This window comes from Carassius gibelio, chromosome A3 (assembly GCF_023724105.1).
Source record: "Carassius gibelio isolate Cgi1373 ecotype wild population from Czech Republic chromosome A3, carGib1.2-hapl.c, whole genome shotgun sequence".
NCBI lineage: Eukaryota > Metazoa > Chordata > Actinopteri > Cypriniformes > Cyprinidae > Carassius > Carassius gibelio.
The window spans coordinates 26,974,366-27,001,579 of NC_068373.1; the positions used below are offsets into that span (position 1 = coordinate 26,974,366).

General features: G+C 38.6%; 2 protein-coding genes and 1 long non-coding RNA gene across 4 annotated transcripts; 2 read left to right on the forward strand and 1 right to left on the reverse strand.

Moving 5' to 3' along the window:
* Positions 1-230: 230 nt before the first annotated feature.
* Positions 231-3,391, forward strand: LOC127954443 (uncharacterized). The gene is made up of 2 exons (XR_008153401.1): positions 231-445; positions 2,949-3,391. It is a non-coding gene; the product is annotated as an uncharacterized LOC127954443 (long non-coding RNA).
* Positions 3,392-16,688: 13,297 nt separating this feature from the next.
* On the forward strand, positions 16,689-20,741 carry LOC127954480 (synaptonemal complex central element protein 2-like). Its single transcript, XM_052553385.1, has 5 exons — positions 16,689-16,757; positions 18,638-18,720; positions 18,798-18,874; positions 18,965-19,172; positions 20,158-20,741. Exons 1-5 carry the CDS (start codon positions 16,739-16,741, stop codon positions 20,350-20,352), a joined length of 582 nt encoding a protein of 193 aa, XP_052409345.1. The 5' UTR covers positions 16,689-16,738; the 3' UTR covers positions 20,353-20,741.
* Positions 20,742-20,895: 154 nt separating this feature from the next.
* On the reverse strand, positions 20,896-27,214 carry gcdhb (glutaryl-CoA dehydrogenase b). 2 transcript variants are annotated; one of them, XM_052553383.1, is made up of 12 exons: positions 26,877-27,214; positions 26,299-26,411; positions 25,738-25,776; positions 24,332-24,472; positions 24,168-24,230; positions 23,631-23,801; positions 23,359-23,488; positions 22,455-22,671; positions 22,002-22,105; positions 21,668-21,793; positions 21,420-21,580; positions 20,896-21,332 (listed from the first exon to the last, which is right to left on the reverse strand). In XM_052553383.1, exons 2-12 carry the CDS (start codon positions 26,396-26,398, stop codon positions 21,259-21,261), a joined length of 1,326 nt encoding a protein of 441 aa, XP_052409343.1. In that variant the 5' UTR covers positions 26,399-26,411; positions 26,877-27,214; the 3' UTR covers positions 20,896-21,258. The 2 variants fall into 2 exon arrangements, with proteins under 2 accessions (XP_052409343.1, XP_052409344.1); XM_052553384.1 differs by having other exon boundaries at positions 25,738-25,770; positions 26,877-27,213.

Sequence of the window (27,214 nt, forward strand, 5' to 3'; positions counted from 1 at the left end):
TTCAATTTGCCAGATTTCACAAATATTTGCCTAGAAATGACAAGTAGCACATTGAATTAAATGTGGAACATTTATTAAGTTTGATCTTATTGTTTCTGTGTTTGGTAACAGAGTGCAATATATTGAATTAACCAGGACTTTTTTTTACTGTGCATTTTTCAGTCCATGCTGAAGCAAAAATGCATGAGATGTTTAATGTGTAGCTATGGGGAGCAGGGACCAATGGGGTTTCACGGTGTCCTGTGGGCGGGGCTACGCAACACAACATGTGGTTCTCAAACTTTCTGAATCAAAGGCCCACTATTGTCCCAATATTCAAAGATATTTCTCCCAAAAAAAGCTAGTTTTTACAACTTTTTCTTTGTTTTCATTTTTATTAGCGGTGGTGATATATTAAATGAACCGCAGCTGAATTCACTTTGTGATTCTAGAACTATCGCGAATGGTAAGTTCTTTAGTAAAAACAATATTTTTTTAATGGAAAAGTAATTGAACCAAAAATTATTTCATTTACATCTAAATTTAATATGTTTGAATTTAAAATCAAATTGATTGTTTTTAAAATATTATTTAAATATATTAATTAATATAATTTAAATAATATAAAGTTCGCCGAAGCCCCTCGAGTCAAATTGGACTGATGTTTCTTCCATCAATCGACTGCCTTTAGATGTTCTCTGTCTTTTCTTAGTAATATTATTTCCTGGCCGCATTGATTCGGTTTCCGCTGAAACTGACGTAAATGTTAAGCAGTGTGTTTGTATCCCTTGAGACACTTGTACGTGGATGTCAAGTTCCATGAACAAACTAAATGAGATTAGTGGCACTAATTCCATTCCTTTCAGCAAAACTCACGGTTGGAAATTAGTTAAAGCTGCTTTGGAAATTGGTAACATTTCTTATTATCTTCAGTGTTGAAAACAGATGTCTTGCTTATTAAAAGTAGTAATTTAAAACAAATACAGATCCCAAACTTCTGAACAGTAGTGGTTTTTTTTAATGAATTGGACATTAGGATTTGCTTGCAGGCTTCGTAATCTCTTGATTTCTCTGCATCTTGTGTAGTTGGCACGCATAAGAGTACATAAGATTACATAAAGCACATGTAGAGAGGATGAGAGTTAGATGATAAGATTGGATTGTCAGGCTCTGAAACTGGGACAGAAACATGTCGATGAAGTTTAGACAGGACACATTTCCCACCGAAAAACAATTTGGATGATTTGAAGACAATCCTGATTTGAGAGGGCCGTCAGCAGCGCATGGTAAATCTGCAGGCCCCGCTGTTCGCTCTTTGGGGGAGGAGAGGTCGAGGGAATCCTCTGTGACAGTGAAGGATTACGTCTTGTTTACTTGGGTAAATGTTGTAACTTCTTAAGTGGCTGGGTCAAAAGTAATCCCCTATCGTTTAGAAATAACCTGTCTGAGAACAGCCCTATTTTAGCCAATGCTTGACTCACTACCTGTATAGATATCTCTATGGATATCATCAGAAATTCACTTTTTTATGTAAGATGGTACTATTTTTTATATTTTTGCAGTACTTGTGTCTTCACTCTTATTCCTGTAGACACAATACATTTGTTTTAAAAATGGTTACTGAATGTAACAACTTAAGGGTTAGAACAGGTCTTTATTCACAGTATTTGTAATCATTTGTAACAGCATTAGTTAATGCATGTCACCAGTATGGACTGTAAAAGGTTTGCAAAAAAAACATTGCATTATAAGTATATGAGGATGTTCACACAGCACACGTTCTTGGGTTACAAAAAGAAATCTAGTCGGAGTATTACAGGTATATTCATAATGTGACAAAAATAAATATACCATAGTGCATGGTTTCTAAAACAAAGCCTAAATTGTTGAGTAGCTGGCTAGCAACAGCAAGGTCACAGGTTCGCGTCCCAGGGAATGCAAGAACTAATAAAAGCGTATACCTTTACAGCAATGTAAGTCACTTTGGATAAAGGTGTCTGCCAGATGCATACATTTAAAGCAGGGGTGTAATTAAACACACCAGAACAAGCTAATCAAGCTTTTTAGACTCAGCAAAAGGCTACCAAATGACGTAAAATGCATTTGACAGCCCTGGGGCTTTTGTGCAAACTACAAATTGCATTTTATATCCCACTCATGGAAAGTTTGATTCAACCCAGTGCATTATGGGTGTACTTTTTTTTTTAACTCCATCTTGCCAGTGGCGAATTACCCCTGTGGTAGTGGAACAGGAAAGCATATCTAAGTCAAGATCCAACATATTCAGACAAATAAGAAAAATTTCAAACATCCAACAAGCTTCTCAACCCTTTCAAGGGCATTTGGTGAGTTTATGTTGCTTTGGGCCTCCGTCCAAATATCATTCCATTTTTATCCTTCGTCCCGCTCATCTCATGTTTCCAAGAGACAGGCTCCCGTAAAGAGATGCTCCTTTGAGACCATTTGGGATTATTTGCGTTGGCATGAAAAGTCTAGACTTGAGTTGTTACGTCATTAATACCAACTGAATATATAATGCAGAGTCATTCTCAGCTCAAGTTCTTTAAAATTAATCCTCCTTTCGGGGATGAGTTATAATGATGTTCAAGACTGCTCATAACAGAGCTTCCGTAAATCGTCTTACACAACATGAAAAAGTAATATGACTAGTGCGGTCCATCCTATGTATTTCCAAAGTGACCTTTTCAGAGTCCAAAAACCAAAGAGGCTTCCAATCAAGTTCTCCAAAGACGCCATAGTTACAGGTTTGATTCCCAGGGAGTGTGAATGGTAAAATGTATCAATGCACTGGAAGTTGTTTTGAATGAAATGCATGAATGTAAATATTAGCAGATTCATAATATGAGTCAGCACAGGAGAGTCATGTTCTTGTTTTCTGTGGACTTGACCCATCCTAGACTCGTATGAAGTGGCCAAGCTCCACCTTATTACCTTCCGTTCTTTCTCAGACGTCGCGTGGGATAGGGGATGTTGGCCCGGTACTGTTGGACACTGAGGGGCTGTTGTTGGAGCTGGATGTGGGGAAAAAGGAGGGGAAGTAGGGGATGGCGGCCAGCAGCAGAGGGCTCATCTGGGGACTGTCGTCCGATGGTAAGGGGATCACTACATCATCCTGGTCCCACACGTGGAAGGCATTAGAATGGGACAGAGTCAGAGCCGTGGGCAGACGGGTCGGTCTGATGCTCGATATGTCGTCTTTTTCTGCATCGTCTTCATTAGGGCCAAGCACACAGTCTACCAGGCGATGCAAGGAAAAGACAGTGATGAGAACATATATTTTAAGGTAGAAAGCTTTTAACAGGAGTGTAAAAATACTAAAAATTCTACTTGAATCGAAATATGGATATACTATAATTTTACTGTATTAAAATGCAAAAATGTTGAGTCAAAACTTTTTCCTCTTTGCTTTAGAGACTAAAATAGAGACGGGGAAGTGGATTAAAGAGCTTCTTACTAATGTTACACAAATTGCACTACAATAAGTAACTTATTGATTCCCATGTTTCTATATGTCCTGGTTTGGAGGATCTATGCTGAATCTTATTAATCTTTATGCTGAAGACAATACCCTGCAACAAAAACATTGTATAGATCCCCTAAAAAACATATAAAGGCAATACCATGGTAAAAGGATGATACTGGAGTGCAATACCATGACACTGTAAAAGATACCATGGCAATTTCTCATTATGCCAAAGCTTTCCCATTCTACAGAATAAACTGGAAAAGGTTTTGAACAGCTAACATGCTATTCACAAGGATTAGTTTCTGAGCTCACATCTTACCTACTACATCATTAGCGAGGTCTTTGATCAGATGTCCCACTATGGCATAGGCGACTGCAACAATCACCAGCGCGGCCATTAACAGGTACAAAACCCCCTTTGGTAAGGGGATGAGGTCGCGGGTCACTGGCTTGTAGTCTTTGAACATCGGGTCCTCGTTTGGAAAAGAGTATTGGAAAGCATGGCCAGTCTTATCCGTAAAGTTCAAACTTGTTACATTGAGAGAATTCATTACCAGCCCTTTTTTTTTCGCCAAACAATCCGCCCAAAAACTTTGATTGTTGATTTTCTGATTAAAAACTATTCGCTTTATAATAATCTGGAAAAGTGAGATAATTCGAGCAGTTAAGATCCAGGATCATTCATATTGCAACTTGTGTCCTCATCTTCATTGTTGAAGTTATGTATTCTTCAGTGCCTGCAGATTCTCGCTTCTGTGAGTGTACAGAGCTTCACACAAGCCCAAGGTTCACAGGCGCGTGCTGCGCGTGCGCGTCCGTGCGCTGTCCGTGGTGCTAAAGCCTCTCACTGCCCGAGAGACTCTCGGTTGACTCCAGTAATACCAATCAGCCAGGAGTACATTTCCAAGACCGCCCACTTTCCGTCACTGGATAGAGGTAGATGATTTACTTTCACCCTGCTGCCCAAAAGAAGAAGATAATGCCGCCGCAGGCCCCGTCCCAGGAAGAACCGTGGAAGAACGAATCGGAGACGGACCATTTGTCAGGTTGGAGCGTCGACAACGCGGAGACGTCACATTCAGGCGACGGTGGATTGTTTGGACGGAGCAAAGGCAGATTGCAATCGAACTGTATCGTGAGTGTAGCAATGGGATATAGTTCAGATGGTAGCGATGATGGATTTCCTTCAGATATGGAGGTTAGCCAAACAAAAAAGGCAAGGAAAAAATCTTGGTCTGAAGCGAGTAGTGGAGGAGAGAATACTCCAAGACAAGTTAACAAAAAGATTAAAGCCAAACCTAAGGGAAGTAGTAGGCCTGATGATGACAAGCAGGAAGAGTGGAAAGTTATTATTACGCTTAGTAATGATAAAGGTCACTTTCACCCAGTTCATGTGACTAAAGCAATTGAGAAGGATATGGGGAAAATTAAATATGCTAAACTACTGAATAACAGAAGAATTCTAATTTCAGCAGTAAATAAGAAGCAGCAGGAAATGATTTTGAAAATGAGCAACCTTGGTGGTGGAAATATTAAAGTGCATGTACCCGGAACGACAGCAAAGATAAGAGGAGTGATTACAAATGTTCCTTTGGAAATGTCCGTGGAGGATGTGAAGAGTGAGATAAAAAATGGGAATGTACTAGAGGTGAAAAGACTTCAAAATAATAAAAATGGTGTTAAATCAGATAGTCTATCTGTAATGATTATTTTTGAAAAATCTTTGCCTTGTGAAGTTCAAATAGGGTGGATCAATTACAAAGTTAGGGAGTATATTCCCCAACCGTTAAGGTGCTTTAAGTGCCAGAGAATGGGACATACAGTACAACAATGTAAATGGAGACAAAGATGTGCGAAGTGTGGAGGAGAACATGAATATGGTAAATGTAATAAGGATACCAAGCTACAATGTTGCAACTGTGGAGGTGAGCATAGTGCTGCATATGCTGGATGTGTGGTCCAGAAACAAGCTAAAGAAGTACAGAGGTACAAGGTTGTGAATAAGGTGTCATATGCAGAGGCTATTAAAAATATGGGCAAATATGAAACCAAGGAAAATAAACCAACAAAATGTCATGAAAATCTGAATGAAAGTGCAATGCATGGAGCAGGCCTACCCCAGAGGTTAGGCAAAAGGAGATTTCAGCCAGGACCAGTAGACACTATACCAGCAACCACACAGCAACCATGTAAGCATAAGTGTATAGTGGAGGAGAACACATTGATGGTGGAAAAAAAGAGCTTTATAGCTTTTATATGTAAAGTGGTGAATGTTGCAACACGACAAGAAAGGAAAAGTGACAGGATCAAGACAGTGGTAGAAGCTGCAGAGGAGTTTTTAGGTATTAAAGATTTAAAAGCTGAAGAAATACATGGCATGCTAAGTACTAATAATGATGGAGGGTCTCAGAGTATTATATAAGTTTATAATGGTATTCCACCTTTTGCAATGGAATGCTAGGAGTCTGATTGCAAACGGACAAGAATTTAAAAAATTTGTAGTAGAGTCTGAAGTCAAATTTGATATTGTTTGTATTCAAGAAACTTGGCTACGACCTCACCTTGATTTTATTTTACCTGGTTATGAGTCTGTTAGGTTTGATAGAGATGGAAATCAGGGTGGAGGATGTGCAACATTTGTAAGGGATGGGATACCATTTAGAAGAATAGAAACTACAACAGAAATAGAATGTGTAATTATTGAAATTTATAAAACAGATGGACACTTAGTAGTAATCAACTTATATAACCCTTGTAAATCACTAAGCCAAGAAACCTTAGAAGAAATAATGAGACAAGGAAATGGGAAAGAAATATGGTGTGGAGACTTCAATGCACATAATAGTCTTTGGGGAAGTAAGCATACTGATAGAAATGGAGAAGCAGTGGAAGAACTGATGGATGTTAGGCAATTAGTATGTTTAAATAATGGAAATGGCACAAGAATTGACATACGTACTAACACAATGTCATGTATTGACCTCACGCTTGTTTCTAATAATATGGCAAACTCTTGTGAATGGAAGGTAAAGGAAAGTACAAGTATTGGAAGTGATCATTTTCCAATTCTTTGCTCTATAAATATTGAAATAGATCTCCAAGAAAGGCCTAATCATAAGAAGTGGGACTTTGCTAAAGCTGATTGGGTAAAATTTAAAGAAATTTGTTGTACTTCAGCAGAGACAATTTCAATGCAGGGTGATATAGAGGAATGTGAATCTGAAGTTACACATTTAATATTGAATGCAGCATTAAAAAGCATACCATATAAGGTAGTTGGGGGGAAAAGAAAAATGGTCCCATGGTGGAATGATACATGTACAAAAGCTATTAAAGAACGAAATAGGGCAATGAGAATGTTAAGGAATAACCTGAATCAAGATAATTTAATTAATTATCAGAAGAAAAAGGCTCAGGCAAGAAGAATAATTAAGAAGAGTAAACAAAATGCATGGAGGAGCTATTGTTCTACTATAGGGAGTGAAGTAAAAATAGGAGAGGTGTGGTCAATGCTAAAGAAAATGAGTGGGAAAAAAGTGTATGCTAAAATACCAGTATTAGAGGATGATGGAATACTGGCAATAACAGATAAAGAAAAGGCAACTATGTTGGGAAAGAAGTTTGCCAGTGTGCATAGTGGTGACCATTTAGATGATATCCATAGACTACATAAAGAGAAGGTTCTTAAGGAAAATAGGGATGTGTATATTAAAAAAGATAATGAGGAAAGTACTATGGATGCAGAAATGAATATGAATGAACTAGTGATAGTATTAAATGGTATTAGGAATACTGCTACAGGAGAAGATCAACTGAGTTATGTTATGTTCCAGAAACTACCTGAAAAAGTATTACAGATAATATTACAATTATTTAACAAGATATGGGAAGAAGGTAAAATACCCAAAAGCTGGAAGAGTGCGTTAATATTGCCATTTAATAAACCTGGGAAAAATTCTAATAATGCTGGTAACTATAGACCTATCGCCCTAACATCACATCTATGCAAGTGGATGGAGAAGATACTAGTTAGAAGACTTAACTACACCCTTGAACACAGAGGATTATTTGCACCATATCAAAGTGGGTTCAGAAAAGGGCGTTCCACAATGGATGCGGTTGTGAAAGTAAGCAACGAGATAGAGAAAACATTTAAAATGAAAGAAATAATGAGTATTGTATTCTTTGATATTGAAAAAGCTTATGATTCCATGTGGAGGGAGGGGTTACTAATTAAAATGAATAAAATGGGAATTAGAGGTAAGTTATATAACTGGGTATTAGAATTTCTGTCAGAAAGAAGATTTAGAGTCAAAGTGGGAGCAGACGTATCTGAGGAATTTGAAATTGTTAATGGAATTCCACAAGGCAGTGTTATTAGTCCAGTTTTATTTAATGTTATGATCAATGATATTTTTATGAATCTAGATAGAAGGATTGGGTCAGCTCTGTATGCAGATGATGGGGCCATATGGGTAAGAGGACGAGATGCCATAAGGGTGAGAAGTAAAATCAAGGAAGCAATAGGAGAGGTAGAACAATGGTCGTATAATTGGGGATTTAAGCTTTCTACAAGTAAGTCTTGTCATATGATATTTACCAGGAAGAAAGGGATAGATAAACAGAAGCTACAGTTATATGGCCACAATATGGAAACAGTAGATCATTTTAAATATCTTGGTATTTGGTTAGATCAAAAGGGAACATGGAAAACACACATTGAAAAGGTGGAATCAAAATGCAAGAAAGTCATAAATTTAATGAGAGCGGTAGTGGGGAAAGATTGGGGAGCAAATAAACAATCATTAATGTATATTTATAGGGCTCTAATGAGGGCAACAATTGATTATGGATGTTATGTTTATGGAGCAACAGCTAAAACCCATTTATTGAAGTTAGATAGAGTTAGTAATAAAGCATTGAGGATCTGTGCAGGTGTAATGAGATCAACACCAATTAAAGCAATACAGGTTGAGTTAGGAGAAGTGCCCTCAGACCTGAGAAGAGATAAAATCATGCTTACATACTGGAGTCGCTTAAGTGGATGTGGGTTTGAGAACCATGCTAAGAGCATTATTCAGGAATGTTGGGAGTATAGTTCTTTTAAAGGTAATGGTTTTGGATGGGTAATAAAGACTAAGTCAGAGGAATATAGAGTAAATAATATATGGTTTAACTCCCCTACACCTATCAGTAATATACCTATTTGGTTATTTCCAAGAACTGAGATAGACTTAAATATATTGGAATTAAAAAATGAATGGGAAGAGAGTAGGAAAGGACATATGGCAAGTCAGTACATAAGGAACAAATATTACAGTTATTTAGATATGTATACAGACGGATCTAAAGATGAAGAGGACAAGGTAGGAATAGGAATATATATACCAACAATGAATATAAGCATTGGGAAAAGATTACCCGATCAGGCATCAGTGTACACGGCAGAGATGATGGCGATTATTGTAGGACTGCAGTGGGTTGAGGAAGTAAAACCAGACAGAGTGGTGTGTTGTGTTGACTCTGTAGCAGCTCTTTATAGTATTCAAAATATGAAATCTAATAGAGAAGATCTAATGCTAGAAATTCAACAAAGTTTATTTAGATTACAGAGACTACGGATAGATGTGAGATTCTGCTGGGTACCTGCCCACACAGGTGTACAAGGGAATGAGGGAGCAGACAATATAGCAAAAAAATCAACTAAGATGAATAATGTCATAAATATACCTCTTGGAAAAGGAGAAGCTAAGGCGATAATTAAAAAAGAAATGTTAAAGAAATGGCAGGATAGGTGGGATGTGGATAAAAGTGGAAGGAAATATTACAGCTTGCAAAAATCTATTAATGCTCAGGGTGTGAATAGAAGTAACAGAAGAGAGGAGAGTGTTTTAACCAGGCTAAGGTTTGATCACACAGGGTTAAATAAAACACTGTTTTTAATGGGCAAAAGTCCATCAGATGAATGTTTGGAATGTAGGTCCAAGGAAGATGTAGAACATGTATTGCTATATTGTAATAAATATAGAGATGAGAGGATGAGGCTAAAACAAAAGATCAGTCAGACAGGAAGGAAGTGGAACCTTGAAGGTTTATTAGGCACAACAGGAGATGGGGTAAAGGATACACAGAAAGCAGTTATACAATATCTAAAAAATATAGGGATATACAATAGGATATAGAATTTTTATTTAGTGTTTTTTTTTTTTTTTTTTTTTTTTTTTTTTTTTTTTTTTTTGATATAAAGTAGTACCAATGGATATAGCTCATGTTACATACTCTGATACAGTAGGTGGCGGTATGCACCTTTAAAAGTCATGGTTGCAATCTGCCAAAAAATGAAAAGAAGAAGAAGAAGAAGAAGGCCCCGTCCCAAGTCCTTTAATTCGCTTAATTATGTCGGGAATTCCGCGAACAGGGCGATCCCTCCAAAAAGACCTGTTTTTTCATTGACACTTGTTAATTCCAGGTTATCAGACTAATCTTGGCTTTGTTTTGTGCGAAAATAAATCACTGTGCGTGACAGCAGCCCAGTCCGACACGTCACAGCCAGCGTGCCATTGATAATTCAGTTTCAGATGATTTAAATGGCGCTTTTCACAAAGAAAAAAAAAACGCTAAAATTCTCACGTGAACCAAAATTTTGGCGACGTGAAAATATTTAAATATATTTTTTTAAATAAAGTATCTGCTATATAGTTCATGATAATCTATAAAAGTGTTAAAGAGTTGTTTAACGAATATTTTAGCAAATAAAAATACTAGTTGTCTCTTAAACGGTTCTATTTTGGAGAAAATTTCCAACTTTACTGTTTGTTAAGATCAAGTAGAGTAGGTAAGACACACCAAACCTTTGGGTTTTATTTTTATTTATTTTTTTATTGGCACCACTTTCATACTGAAGACTAAGTAGCATTTCATATTGACAGAGCAAAATTTGTAATGTTAAGACATTAGTGGTGCTATTCTTCTACTACAGATTTACAGGATGATAGTCACTTGCATAATACACAATAAATAAATTATTAGCATAATAAATTGCTTAAGCTAAAAATTTGTCATGAATGTTGACAAAAAATATTTGGAGTAAACTAAATTGGACCTTTTTTGGGATGCTTATTATGTCAGGGTTTTGGTAAGGGAGGAACTCAGGTGCAGACAGGAATCGGGTACACACAGGATTTATTTGACAAAAAGGGGAAAAACAAAAACCCACGAGGGGGAAAACAACGGCTATGTCAGAAACAAAACAACTTAACAGGACAGGATTGACATGAAAAAACAAACTCTTAAACACTAACTACAAACAAACACTCACGTTAATACAAAGACTTCTCAAGGGGGTTACAAGGGTAAACTTCTCACAAGACTGACCAGTAGGAATACATATGTGAAACACAAATCACAATTGTAGGACACAGTTGAGGTACAATCACAATGACAATGAACCGACGCAAGACAGAGCACACTAGGAGATCTAAATAGGGGTACTAATCAAGACACGACAGGTGTTACAGATAGGACAATCAAGACACGACTAGGTTAACAAGGGGGGCGGGGCAAGGGAACGAGACAACACAAGCACATGGCCCAAAGACAAGGCCATGCGCTTGTACACAAAACAAGGGTCTGTCATGATCCTGCCTCAAGACTAGGAAAAATCAAGGACACGAGGGCAGGATCATGACAGAACCCCTCCCTTAAGGAGCGGCTTCCAGGCGCTCCTCAAGGGAACATCAAACACGGGACATGACTGACATGACAGACTGGGACACAGACACAAACCAACAAGACTTGACTAATAATAACAAAGGCAGACATGAATACACGACGGCAGGGTTAGGGTGACAAATCAAAAAAAACAAACAGGGAAGGGGAGGAGGCGGGACCACAAAGTTCATGGGGGACAGACCAGGGTGGGTGGGTGGTGCAGGAATCTTAGGAGGACAGGACGAAGGCTGACGACGGGGGGTACGGGCAGGTCTGGGTGGTGAGGGGCGGGGAGGGGTCTCGGGACAACTGACAGGGGACATGACAGGAGCAGACAAGGGATGCGGGGCAACACTTACGGGACGCGGGGCAAGACTTACGGGACGCGGGGAGACGACAGCTGGACACGGGGGGACAACATCTACTGGACACGGGGCAACATCTACTGGACACGGGGGGACAACAGGACACGGGACACCTACGGGACACGGGGCAACATTAACGGGACACGGGGCCACATCAACAGGACACATGACTACATCAGCAGGACACGGGGCAACACTCACGGGACACGGGGAGACGACATCTACGGGACACGGGGAGACAACGGCAGGACACTTGGGATTTCTGGTGACAGGGTCTGGGGACAAGACAGGACTGACGGGGACTTCTAGAATCCGGACAAGACTAGACAAATAATCAGAAAAGGCTTTAGCAGCTAGGACAATTGGCATCTCCTTATGAGATGAGACAGACTGTACTAAAGTCTTTGCTGCAGAGTCGGCCGCGGCTCTCTCCTCCGCTCTCACGACTGCAGACTTGAATACGGCTCTCTTCTTTGCCGGCTCGGGCACGCCAGCGCTCCTCGCTGCTGGCTCGGGCACGCTCACCGCTGCTGGCTCGGGCACGCCCACCGCTGCTGGCTCGGGCACGCCAGCTCTCAACGCTGCTGGCTCGGGCACGCCAGCTCTCAACGCTGCTGGCTCGGGCACGCCAGCTCTCGACGCTGCTGGCTCGGGCACGCCAGCTCTCGACGCTGCTGGCTCGGGCACGCCAGCTCTCGACGCTGCTGGCTCGGGCACGCCAGCTCTCGACGCTGCTGGCTCGGGCACGCCAGCTCTCGACGCTGCTGGCTCGGGCACGCCAGCTCTCGACGCTGCTGGCTCGGGCACGCCAGCTCTCGACGCTGCTGGCTCGGGCACGCCAGCTCTCGACGCTGCTGGCTCGGGCACGCCAGCTCTCGACGCTGCTGGCTCGGGCACGCCAGCTCTCGACGCTGCTGGCACGGGCACGCCAGCTCTCGACGCTGCTGGCACGGGCACGCCAGCTCTCGACGCTGCTGGCACGGGCACGCCAGCTCTCGACGCTGCTGGCACGGGCACGCCAGCTCTCGACGCTGCTGGCACGGGCATCCAGCATTGCCTCCTGTCCACTGAGTTCCATTCTGGTCGGTTCATTCTGTCAGGGTTTTGGTAAGGGAGGAACTCAGGTGCAGACAGGAATCGGGTACACACAGGATTTATTTGACAAAAAGGGGAAAAACAAAAACCCACGAGGGGGAAAACAACGGCTATGTCAGAAACAAAACAACTTAACAGGACAGGATTGACATGAAAAAACAAACTCTTAAACACTAACTACAAACAAACACTCACGTTAATACAAAGACTTCTCAAGGGGGTTACAAGGGTAAACTTCTCACAAGACTGACCAGTAGGAATACATATGTGAAACACAAATCACAATTGTAGGACACAGTTGAGGTACAATCACAATGACAATGAACCGACGCAAGACAGAGCACACTAGGAGATCTAAATAGGGGTACTAATCAAGACACGACAGGTGTTACAGATAGGACAATCAAGACACGACTAGGTTAACAAGGGGGGCGGGGCAAGGGAACGAGACAACACAAGCACATGGCCCAAAGACAAGGCCATGCGCTTGTACACAAAACAAGGGTCTGTCATGATCCTGCCTCAAGACTAGGAAAAATCAAGGACATGAGGGCAGGATCATGACATATTAGACTTGATGTATGTAAATAGTCTGGACTATGACAATGAAGATTATAGACTTTCCTTTTTGTTTATGTCACACTTAATTTAGAGCTTTTAAAGCAGTAGTTTTATGTTGACCATTTTCAAACCACATTGCCACAGAGTAACATGAAAGTAAAGGGGGCTCACTGATACACTCGAAAAAAAAAAACACTTTTCAGACTAAATTCAGGATCAGGGGGCATTTTTTTTTTAAATATGAAAGTTCTGTCAGGATATTGTCAAATTAATTTTAAGCTACAGCTAAGCAGTTTTCCTCTTACATAACCATTTGAGCTTGTGCAGGTCAGGATTTGTTGATTTCATAATGGCCCTCTTCAAAATCAGCATAGCTTGACAGAAGACCATGAGCCCGTGTTAGTTATTTTGTTGGACTACATGAAAGGCTTTTTATCTCCTGTGTATTTCCTGATGGATTTCCAGCTCTCCAGCTTGACCCCTGCAATAAGAATCATAAGAATAAATGCACAAGAGTGCTTACGGGAGATGAACAAAGATTTTTTTTTTTGGGGTATCATTTTTTATACATAATGTTTTAATGGCTCGTATGAGCTCATACTTGAGGGAGAAACCCCCACAGTTTTATTCAGAGGCCCAAACTGAGGGAAAATATGCAGTTTAGTGCAGTAGCTGGTATTTACAGTATTGTTCAAAATAATAGCAGTACAATGTGACTAACCAGAATAATCAAGGTTTTTCGTATATTTTTTTATTGCTACGTGGCAAACAAGTTACCAGTAGGTTCAGTAGATTCTCAGAAAACAAATGAGACCCAGCATTCATGATATGCACGCTCTTAAGGCTGTGCAATTGGGCAATTAGTTGAATTAGTTGAAAGGGGTGTGTTCAAAAAAATAGCAGTGTGGCATTCAATCACTGAGGTCATCAATTTTGTGAAGAAACAGGTGTGAATCAGGTGGCCCCTATTTAAGGATGAAGCCAACACTTGTTGAACATGCATTTGAAAGCTGAGGAAAATGGGTCGTTCAAGACATTGTTCAGAAGAACAGCGTACTTTGATTAAAAAGTTGATTAGAGAGGGGAAAACCTATAAAGAGGTGCAAAAAATGATAGGCTGTTCAGCTAAAATGATCTCCAATGCCTTAAAATGGAGAGCAAAACCAGAGAGACGTGGAAGAAAACGGAAGACAACCATCAAAATGGATAGAAGAATAACCAGAATGGCAAAGGCTCAGCCAATGATCACCTCCAAGATGATCAAAGACAGTCTGGAGTTACCTGTAAGTACTGTGACAGTTAGAAGACGTCTGTGTGAAGCTAATCTATTTTCAAGAATCCCCCGCAAAGTCCCTCTGTTAAAAAAAAGGCATGTGCAGAAGAGGTTACAATTTGCCAAAGAACACATCAACTGGCCTAAAGAGAAATGGAGGAACATTTTGTGGACTGATGAGAGTAAAATTGTTCTTTTTGGGTCCAAGGGCCACAGGCAGTTTGTGAGACGACCCCCAAACTCTGAATTCAAGCCACAGTACACAGTGAAGACAGTGAAGCATGGAGGTGCAAGCATCATGATATGGGCATGTTTCTCCTACTATGGTGTTGGGCCTATTTATCGCATACCAGGGATCATGGATCAGTTTGCATATGTTGAAATACTTGAAGAGGACATGCCCTTGAAATGGTTGTTTCAACAAGACAATGACCCAAAACACACTAGTAAACGGGCAAAGTCTTGGTTCCAAACCAACAAAATTAATGTTATGGAGTGGCCAGCCCAATCTCCAGACCTTAATCCAATTGAGAACTTGTGGGGTGATATCAAAAATGCTGTTTCTGAAGCAAAACCAAGAAATGTGAATGAATTGTGGAATGTTGTTAAAGAATCATGGAGTGGAATAACAGCTGAGAGGTGCCACAAGTTGGTTGACTCCATGCCACACAGATGTCAAGCAGTTTTAAAAAACTGTGGTCATACAACTAAATATTAGTTTAGTGATTCACAGGATTGCTAAATCCCAGAAAAAAAAAATGTTTGTACAAAATAGTTTTGAGTTTGTACAGTCAAAGGTAGACACTGCTATTTTTTTGAACACACCCCTTTCAACTAATTGCCCAATTGCACAGCCTTAAGAGCGTGCATATCATGAATGCTGGGTCTTGTTTGTTTTCTGACAATCTACTGAACCTACTGGTAACTTGTTTGCCACGTAGCAATAAAAAATATACTAAAAACCTTGATTATTCTGGTTAGTCACATTGTACTGCTATTATTTTGAACAATACTGTATATGAGCAAATGGAAATTCTTAAGAGAAATCTCAGGGCCATTGCTGCAACTGTTGACATGTTTTACGAGACTATGTGGGAGGTGGTTATCGGCACAGGGGCAAGTAGTCACGCATTTCACTTAATTGGGTTTGTTTGTTCTTTGCACACACATTATCTTAAAATTTTGGCTGTTCAACTAGCCCAAGACTCTCCTTCTTGGGAATTGTGCCTGGTTTGAGGTGAACAAAAGTTGAGCAGTCATGACATATAGTGCAAGACACTGATGAATATGATCTTTCTGTGATTAATGTGTCAGCACATGGGTTAATATCAGATACTGTCTCTCTAAACATCAGTAGATTGACATCATGCCTTCACAACATCCTGTTCTCTTCTCTGTGTCCCTCGCTGTTTTCTATTTTAGGACGAGCTTTTAAATGAAATCTGGCACCTGGTTTGACTTTGAACATTTGTCCACCTATTTTTTGTGTCCCTGCTAGAAGTTAGTGTTCGGGAAATATTCTGAATTATGTGACTTTGCACCTTTTTTTTTATTTTTATTTTTTTAGTTTTTTCAACTAGTTTCTTACTTTTGAGTAAGAATGTGGCATATTTAGCAGTGTATATAAACAAGAAAACCTTTTAGCCTTTAATTAGAGCCTTCAGAAATGGTTCAATAGTGCCATGCATAGATTTTACGGTAAAACGTTGAAACAAGGTCTCCTTTCATTGTGCATTCGAACTGACATGTATGATCATTTGTATTGTAAATTGTAAATTGTAACATTTAAGCAATAGTTCATCTAAAAATTTAAAATTGCAGAATATTTTTGAATAAAAGTTCAAACAGCTGATAGAAATATCATGATACACAAGTAATTTACTCCAGTGCATCAATCAATCCATAATAACTCTTCCTCTTATAATAATATTGTCCTCTTACATCAAAGTCCATGGTGCACCAACATATTTGTTTAGATCTGTTTTGCATTTTTTCGACTGTAAACAAAAACATGATCTGTGCATATTTGTCCTCTGTTTCAGACAACACAGCTTTTTCACAGAAGGAATCAATACTCTTATGACTCTAACATGACTCTTAAAAAATTACTTGATGGATTTGTTTCTTACAAAATCACAGCTTTTCACTTCAGTAGACGTCAGTCGATGGACTTGAGAGGTGTGAATTACTTTTGGCTTATTGTGACATTTTAATTAGTTGTTTGGACTCTCATTCTGACGGCACCCATTCACTGCAGAGGATCCATTGATGAACAAGTTATATAATGGTAAATATCTGTTCCGATGAAGAAACAAGCCAAGCTACATCTTGGATGGCCTGACGGTGGAAAATGTTTTATTTTTGGTCGAACTATTCCTTTAACAAAGATAATAAAATACATACTGTAAACAATATTGTTCGTGTTAACTAATCAATAAGTTATATTATTTACAAGTTGAACATTGTGCAAATGTTTGTACTTTTCTCCTGGTTGTCCCAGCTGGCTCAGCAACAGCAGGGATTATCTGTGTCCTCTGACACTCATTCATCTCATTATTACAGTCCATTATGTTCTGAGCCAGTCAGGCCTGGCCCGAATGTATTTCCATTTACGGATTAATGGTTGCTCCTGAGATGCTGACCTGAGACGGTAGTGCAAATTATGAAGTTAGGTCTCCCTATAAAACTCACTGTTGTTGGATTGTAAATTGAAGGAAGATTTGAGAGAGAGAGAGAGAGAGAGACTCCGTTGGTCTTAACCATAGACTGTGTGGTCTTAACACAGCATTTAGAAAAATACCATGGGTTACTGGACATATCCTATATTTATTACATTTTATATATTTTTTTTTATTAATCACTTATTAATACTTATTTATTTAGAAATAAGTTACATTGAAAATGGCCCATAAAAAATTTAATCTCGATATGTAAATAATATCACACGGCGCGTGCACGTCACGTGCATCATTGCGCGCTTCGGATTTTCGTAAATTGTAAACAACTCCGCTAAAAAAAAAAAAAAAACTAGCATAATTACCACCCATTTGTTACTTTGTTACTATTACGGTTTAGAAAAACCACACAGACACATTATTCGACGGTGAAACATTTGAAAAGAGTAAGTTTAAGTCATTTAGATTTGCAAAGCAACGAGCTAGTTAACTAACAATATGATAATTTAACATGCTAACTTAAACGCGAAGCTTAAACCTGTAACGTAAATTTGACTTGATCTAATGTGAAATTGTACGTTATTACGTAACGTTACCGTATGAGTATGTACGATAAAAGTATCATAGTATCCTTTGACGTACTTCGGTGTTAAATATCGTGAAATCACTAGGTTTTTTGTACAATGACGCAAGTTAATTCCCGTGTTAATGTGTGTATGTACTATATGTAAGTTACTATACAGTGCATCTGTCATGTTAATCTGTACATACAGGGCCTAAAATTAACACTCGCCAAGTGCCAAATGCGAGTCATTGTTGGCGAGTAACGTAACGTTATATGTAAGTGTCAGTCTCCAGTTAGCGGGTACAACTTCTACGAATTATAACGGAATTATATACATCCACAATTGTGTCTAAATACGCAGTTTTGGCGAGTTACCTTGTAAACGTGTTCTTAATAATTATATAGTCTTAAATGACCGTCAAGAGTTATGTGTCCGTGTCATGTGCATCAGGTTTTAAAGAGACAGCGCAGATTTTAAAGTGAAACCTGCTGTAGTCTGTCTTTGATGTAAATCAAAGAACAAAAGAAAAAGAGAAATCCTTGTAATGTTCTGATAAACTTTAATAGCTTGAATAAAGACCAATCTGTATAGTTTATGCATATATAATATTGTTTATGTGAAGATTGTTTTAAAATCACTTAAATTTTTATATATTTCAGAGCCGATTAAATTTTGAAAATAATGGATTTCAATTATACTCCAATGCTGAATGGCTATTTTTAATAGGGAAAATTGAGGAAAAATGCACCAGTTTGGACAAATTAGAAACATTGTAAATATGTTTAATCATTGTAGTAGTAATAGCTGCCTGTTTTTGCAAAAAAAGAGTTTCATGGACGGTAAAATGTATCATTGCCATTGGCAGGTGTGGCAAAATGTTAGTTTTAAGCCCTGTGTACATATGTGTCATATATTATGTTTTAAAGCCATGGCTCAGCACTTCTTTGGAAATTCAGGCTCTATGACATTGCAGTCAACACCCAAATCTGGCCATCACCATTCTTCAAAGGTACATGTGTTTTTATACTCTGTGGTCAAATGTCTGATAATAGTATTGCTGCTAAAGTGAATTTCTTTTCAATGCAGATGTCAGATGATGGTTTTAACTCGACGGGTGAAACTCTGTCATTTGTTACCCTGAATGACAGCAATGAGCAGCAAAGGTGAGCCAGTAACAGGAAACTTATTCTTGCTTTTATAACTGTTGCTTGAATTTTTTTTAGACATTTTGCCGATTTCTCAACCTATAACAGTGAGGACTCGGGTATCAGTGTTTCAAAAACCTCGACTAGAAGTTCGCCGGGCAACAGTACTATGGAAGATGCAGCAGTATTATCTCCCCCAAATTCACAAATAGATGAGATTGGAAAGAAAGCACAGGACCTTATTGAGAGAATCAATGAGAGACGGGCCATGGACCAACATGTGATGAACAGCTTTGAGGAAAAGCTCATTAAAAAGGTACTAAAAATGTAAAAAGAAATAGATAAAGACAGAAGAAACATTAGTGCCTGACTAATTTGTATTGTTTAAGTAGTTAATGTAGTTAACACAATAATAATACAAGCATAATATCTGAATATTTTAGACGTATCAGAATATCATAAAACATACAGTATGCTTAAAAATGAAACAGGATTTGGCATTTACTTAAGACAAGCAGGAACATGTGCAATTTCTCAAAATATCAGCCAATATTACTACTGTTTTCACTGTTGTATTATAATTTTTTTGGTGTCAAAGAGAATAAAAATATTTATATTTATTATTATATTATTATTCTCAAATTATTATGTTTTTCTATTTTTTTGTTTTGTTTTTGCGATCTGATGTATGCCTGAATATTCATTATGTTGATGAATAGTTTTTGAACAAGCTGTACACACTTCGAAGGCCTCAAACCTGTGAATTGTGGTCTTGGGGTTAACTTTTTTTTTTTTTTTTTTTTTTTGGAGGAAACTTTGATTCCAAATGGTTTCCACAGGAGCTACGAGCATTTGCTTTGTTTGGATTGCATATGTGCATAAAAAGTAGTTATGTAGCATGGTTCAGCAACAACTGGCCTAACATATATAAAACCTTCCTTTATATTTGAATACAAACACTGCACATTTAGACATTTAAAGGAATAGTTCACCTAAATTGAACATTTGCTGAAAATTGACTTTCCCTCAGGCCATCCAAGATGTAGATGGGTTTCTTTATTCATCAGAACAGATTTGGAGAAATGTAGCATTACATCGCTCAATAATGAATCCTCTGCAGTGAATGGGTGCATTCAGAATGAGAGTCCAAACAGCTGATAATACCATTTCAATAATCCACACCACTCCAGTCCATCAGTTAATGTCTTGTGAATAGCATGTCCAATAAAGAAACATATTCTACACCTTGAATGGCCTGAGGTGGAGTCTTGGGTGATCTATTGTTGTTTGAATCTGTGCAGGTGAGGGAGATGTGTCAGCAGGTGAAGGAGCAGATGTTTGAGTATTATGAGCAGCACAGTCAGGGCATGGAGGCTAGCATCACTGAGCTGTCGGAGGTGCTGGAGAGAAGCAGTCAGCTCAGTATGGAGCTACAGGGAGCCAGTCAAACCCTGGCTGCCATCAATAAAGGCCTGCAGCACAGCACAGAGCAATAGATACACAACCATACTAATCACACTCTGACTTAACATGAGGAAGAGGACACTTTGTATGTTACTTTAGAGTAATTTAACTTTAAGGAACCGTTCAAACATTTCAAAATGTTTTACATTTTTGTTTTAATACCACAGTACGTTAAAGAAAGTTCGAATGCACATTAATATGCTAATTTAATATGTATTTGCGTGTCTTGAAAGAAATGTCTGTTTCTTTAAAATGTATTTTTGATGGATTACATGGTTTGCCTAAAGGTCTCTTACTATCATTTCTCCTGCAAATGTGGTATGGGTAACCGGATTATTTGTGTTTCAATAACTAAGGTTTGAGCTTTGTAGGATTTAGGCTTTTTCCCACAGCATTCGTTATTAAAACTCATTTAATCTGATGTCAATTCTCTTTATGGCTTTCTTAGTACAAACGAGCTGCTGTAAATAGATACAGATAGCAAGATACACCAACATTATAAAATGAGGATTTGATAACAGACCTTAGAGCCCCTCAGTACAATCTGTGCAATGAAGACCAATGTGGAAAGACTATAATATTTCAGCTTTTATTCAACTGCAGTAAATTCTGTGTAACACTTTATACATACATCAATGTACAAACAATAACATGCACGTTTTATCTCGGTTATCCTTGGTGCATTTCTTTACAAATCTACTTGCAGTCAAACCTTCATTCAAAATGTTGTGATCTAGTGAGAACATAGAAAAATAGATCTCTGACAAAGACTACATACATTAATTAAAATACTGCTACCATTTGTTTTTCACCTTTAAACACCAGATTCACAGAATATTGTACTGGCAAATTTCAAGTCATTAGTAAAATGGTAAATGATGCAAAGTTTAAAAGCATTCAGGGACTATATGGGCTATGACAGTGGACATGACAGCAGCTCATTTGTCCACCGTGAAAGACTGCAGTCCAGTGATGGCTCTGCCCAGGATCAGGGCATGGATATCATGGGTACCTACAAAAGAAGACATTAATCCATGTTCAGTTTCTCTGTAACGCCTGATCTGATCACTTTGTTCACATGTCCTTCACTCTCTCTGACCTTCATAAGTGTTGACGGCTTCCAGGTTCATGACGTGACGAATGATGTGATACTCGTCTGCGATGCCGTTTCCTCCCAGCATATCTCGGGCTTGTCTAGCGATATCCAGGGCTTTACCGCAGGAGTTCCTCTTCAGCATAGATATCATCTCTGGTGCCGCTCTGTAGTTTAGAGAGAAAACGATCAACAGCTTGAAAATGCTCCTATAAAACCAGTTAAAACTGCAGCAGAATTAAGATGAACCTCACTTCTTCTCATCTATCAGTCGGCCCAGTTGAAGACACGACTGTAGGCCGATGGCGATCTCTGTTAACATGTCTGCCATCTTCTTCTGGATCAGCTGGTTTCTGGCTAGAGGAACTCCGAACTGGATTCTGATGGGAACATTACAGATTATGTTACATGCTGAAAAACAACATCTGCAAGAACCATGAAGAATTTAACCACAAGGACAGCCAATCTTAGCAAGCAAGCAATCAACTGGAGGCAAGCAAATTTACTGACATTAACAATTCTTCCACACATTATCCAGTGACTCATTCATGAGTACAGATGGTCATTAAATAAGAGATGTGCTCTGACCTGTCCAGTGTGTACTGTCGTGCGGCGTGGAAACAAAACTCTGCGGCTCCCAGAGCCCCCCAAGCAATACCATAACGAGCATTATTCAGACACCCGAATGGACCCTGGTGAACGAGGAAGAAAATATTAGCATGTAATTAAAGTCAATAAGAATGGCACAATTTGGATATAATATAAAAAAAAAAAAATTTAAGTCTGAGAAAATACTACGATTGCAATCTCACCCAAGGGGTAAGAAAACTGGAAAAATGTATATTCATTCAATATGGTCTTGTTTTTTTTTTGGCAATCAGAAATTAAAACAGAATAGTTAAAATTTCTAATTCCTAAATGACTATACTTCTGGCGTCTTCAAGCCAGTGTCACCATTATTGTGAAAGACATTATAGTATTGATTTCAGATCTTCGCCTGCTAGTAATAATGTAAATCCAATAAATGTCTTTCTCACTCACTGCCAGTCCTGAAACTTTGGGCAGCAGGTTTTCCTCTGGCACTTCCACCTCGTCCATGATGATCATGCCCGTGGCTGAAGCCCGCAGGGAGAACTTGCCTTCGATCTTAGGGGTGGACAGACCCTTCATGCCACGCTCCAAGATGAAGCCACGTACCTTCCCATCCTCGCATTTGGCCCAAACCACACAGATGTCAGCCACTGGTGAGTTGGTAATCCTGTGCAAGAGATGGGGCGAGTGTAAGATGATAGAACAGACTCTGCCAGTTCTGCTGTCCACAATAGAAATCATTTCACAACATGTGTAGAGCGCCTCAGGAAGCGGAGTCCTAAAACTCAGAAAACAACTTAAATTTTACCTGGTTGACACAAGCTCACGATATTTTCACATTTTACTCCACAATGTGAAATTTATCAGTAGCACCCCCCCCCCCCCCCCCCCAAAGCTTTTACTAGTCTGCAGCATTGCTGTGTTTATAACTCCATTCTAGCTAAACCTTTCAGGGAAAGATGCATCTGTAGTCTATTTGTAGTCTTTTTTTTTTCTTTGACAATTACAGGCTTCAAAAATAATTTTTGAATATTATCAAAATGAATAATCCACAAGCCAAGGGAAAATCCTATTGGCTTTTTGTCAAGTAAAACGGGGATGCAAACTTTAGGGTTGGCTTACAAAAATAGGTCATCACTCAACTGTCCACCAAGTGAATGCAGTCTTTAAATAAGACGCCTGACACCACCATGTGGACACAGTTTGTAAATGCAGTGAATGTTACTTAACCTTATTTTGTTCAAATGGATTGTGATTTGAGTTCATCCATGCAGTTCTATGCATTTGTAAACCTTGCTTGTCTTTACTGCGGTCCTAATTCTTGTGTGTTATATAAGAGCGGCGCTGAACCCACCATGTCTTGGAGCCGGTGAGGGTGAAGGTACGACTGGACGGGTTGTATTTGGCCCTGGTCTCCATGCTGCCCGGGTCACTGCCGTGGTTTGGTTCTGTCAATCCAAAACAACCTAGAATCTCTCCTCGAGCTGCATTACACAGAGACAACAGTGGGTGACTCTTACAAGTAATACTTCAGCTCATCTAATCTAAAGATAAAGATTATGATCCATTGGGATTTTTTGCAAACACGTTTTCTGAATGTTTGGCTACTGATTTTTGCGCTCGTACCCAGCCTGGGCAGGTATTTCTCCTTCTGTTCCTCTGTGCCGTAAGCATTGATGGGGTGCATGACCAGCGAGGACTGCACACTCATGACCGAGCGATAGCCGCTGTCCACTCGCTCCACCTCACGCGCGATGAGACCGTACGCCACGTAACTTGTGCCAGCACAACCGTAACCTTGATAGAGAAGTGCATGAGTGAGGTACAGAAACATATAGAGGGTTACACTTTGAACAAACAATCAGCTCTGTATTTCCTGATTGGGAAAGGATATATGTGAACAAATCTCTTGATATAGAGCTCCATTATTTGGGGAAAAAGACCTATTTGCATTTTTCTGGATTAAAAAAACAAAACAAAGTGATCATGATGCATTACAAGTGACCCAAGCTCAGAGCAGAAGCAGAGAAGAGTTTGTGTGAATCAGCATTTACTGCGAACCGAGTAGGTTAAACTCTAGATTTCGATTTCATGTCAGAGAACCATGCAGCTCTACTCTAATATTGAATGCTAACTGATATGGGAATGATATATTGTGCATACCTTTAATGGTGGGCCCCAAAACACCAAGTTCCCCCATCTCAGACACAATCTCACGATGGAAAACTAGTGAAGAACAAAGGGCAGTTAGTTTACTATTACTAGAAGTCTATTTTAGAAGTCCTATTGTAAACTATAAGCTGTCTATGTAATATGAACATACACACCTTCATTTCTGTTGGCCATCAGGATGCGCGGCATGAGTTTCTCCTGGCAGTAGGTGCGAAAGGAGTCACGAATCATGACCTCCTCCTCCGTCAGGAGACCTTCCAGGTCCAAAGCATCCCGCCAGTTAAACTGTGCTTTAGCTAAGGTTTATATCACAGGTTATAAACATACATGCAGGTTAGTGCTCACCTCATCTTCACACATTTTTTTATTTTATTTCGGTTTGGTCATTTACAGATCATTCAATCCAATCATTCAAAACATAAACACAATGACCTGGTGCAGGCAGAAGCTAAAGCTTATTGTGCCTGCCCTTAACTTTAAAATCATAAATGCAACACATTAATGACAACATCTGTTCATAACATTAACATTAACACATTAGTGGACCAGTGTCCACCACACCAAAAGCAAGCTGCTTTAATTAATTTTCATTCTGTTGAATATTTTTCCATTGTTATTCTCTTGTAAATATTTTTAAACTGAAAAATAGACGTGGCTTGTTTTAACTCATTACAGCAACTATTCCATAATTTAACTCCTTTGTTTGATAAACAGTGTTCTCTTAATGTAGAATGTACTTGTGGTTGATTAAATATACATAGTCCTCTGAGATTATAATTACTTTCTCGCTGGGTAAATAATATTTGGAAACATTTAGGAATTTTATTATGTTTAACTTGGTAAATAAACTTTGCCGTGTACAAATCAACTAAGTCATAAAACTTCAAAATTTTTGATTGAAGAAACAGTGAATTACTTGGTGAATTGTAAGGTGCATAATTAATTAATCTGATAACCTTCTTTTGTAATAGGAAAATTAAATTGGTTCTAGTTTTATATGTATTTCCCCATATTTCAATACCATACGTTAGGTATGGTGTGACAAGTGAACTATAAAGTAAATGTAGTGCATTTTTGTTCAAAATACATCGCAACTTATACAAAATTGCAATCGTTTTTGATACTTTCTTTTGAACGTTTAAAATATGCAGTTTCCATGTCATTTCACAATCAATAATTACTCCAAGAAATTTTATATGATTTACTCTTTCTAATTCATTTTCATTAATAGTGATCCTAATCTGATTATTTATCTCTTTATTACTAAATACCATAAATTTCATTTTATCTAAATTTAGTGATCATTTGTTCAAATCAAACCAATTCTTTAATTTATATAATTCTTTCTCTACCACCAACACAAGCTCTATAAGATTTGGGCCAGAACAATAAATTGTTGTATCATCCGCGAAGAGAATAAAATTAAAAATATCCGATACTTTACAAATATCATTTATATATATAACAAAAATAACTTGGGGCCCAAAACGGAGCCTTGCGGAACGCCACAGTAAATATTGCACAATTAGAGCGGTAAATATTGCACAACAAGTAAACATACCTGTTTTCACTTGCTTCTTTTCGCCAGACTTCTCTGCATTTGATAGAATAGAATTATACACGTGCATCTTTACAATGTTAATGCATGTGAAAATATAAATGCATGAAATATTAATTATTTAAAAAAATGAATTCTATACTTGAGCTTTGAAATGCATTGATAAAGATTACATAAAACTCACATTGAAATGGATAGCTCATACAAAAATCATTCTAATGCTGTTCTAATTATTCATTCTAATGGTGTTCCAAACCTGTATGTTGTTATTTTTATTTACAGAATCTTCATGCTACATAATGATTTGCATACAATACATGATTTCAATAAAGACTTGGTTCTTCACATGTATCCAATAAATGACTTCAGAAGGCTTGGAAAATAATAGCAAAAAACTACATGGATTACAGTTATGTTATGTTTTTTTTTCCAGCTAGACAGGCATGGTCATGTTCCAATAAAAAAATAAATAAATAACAAAACACAGGTCCAGAATAACACAAAGTAGCATAATTTTATCATTATATATATGTAGACATATATCCAACAAACTGCAGTTCTGACCCCATGGAGAAGCTGCAGAAGTTTTCTGTGATCTGGAAGCTGTAAAGAGGACACATCTCTGGCTGTTCACAAGCAGGCGACTCACACTCCTTAATGCCATGATGAGTGAGCCTCTGGAAAATAATGCATGACAGGGAGTAATCCTACATTACAAAGCATGCATCAAAACAGAGGACAATGCCCTAAAACATTTTTGTGCATCGTTACTATTAAATCTTTATTTTACCAGGTTGGTCCTTTCAGATAAGATAAAAGACAACTGTCCAGAATGACGGAATACATTATCAACAAAATACTAATTATCAGCTAAATATTTTGTAAAACACTAGTTAAGATTAAAGATATCAGCGGTGTTTTAAATGACAGATTTGTTAATGCTCCTTTCAGGTGGGAGAGTGTCAGTCACTGTAAACAAATCCTCATGTAGCTAATCAATCTGCATACACATTAAAGCGTCACAGTTCTTGGCCATAGGTCATGCACACAAATAGCAGCTGACCCAGGAGCACAGGTACAATCCAGCAGCTGATAATATACTCCGTTTAACTGTCATGTAATCAGATAAGAACTTCACGTACCTGTAATCAAGACGAACTGTGAACACAGTAATAATACACTTTCTTCGTACAGCGCTAAGGACATTAGACAGGTGGGATCTCTATAGATTGGCAGCTCATGGAGGCCGGAAGAGGAACATGATGAACGCGTGAGAGATGGAGAGTCCAGGGCGCCATTTTTAATGTGGCACCTGCAGCCTCACAAAAGCATTTAAAGCTGCAGTCGGTAACTTTTGATGCTCTAGCGTTCAATAAACAGAACTGCTTGCATCCTGCGGAAGAACTTTGTAGCCGGAGATACTTCTCTCTGTTTATGTCTATGAAGAATCACAAAGATACTGGGTTACTCCGCCAGGGTA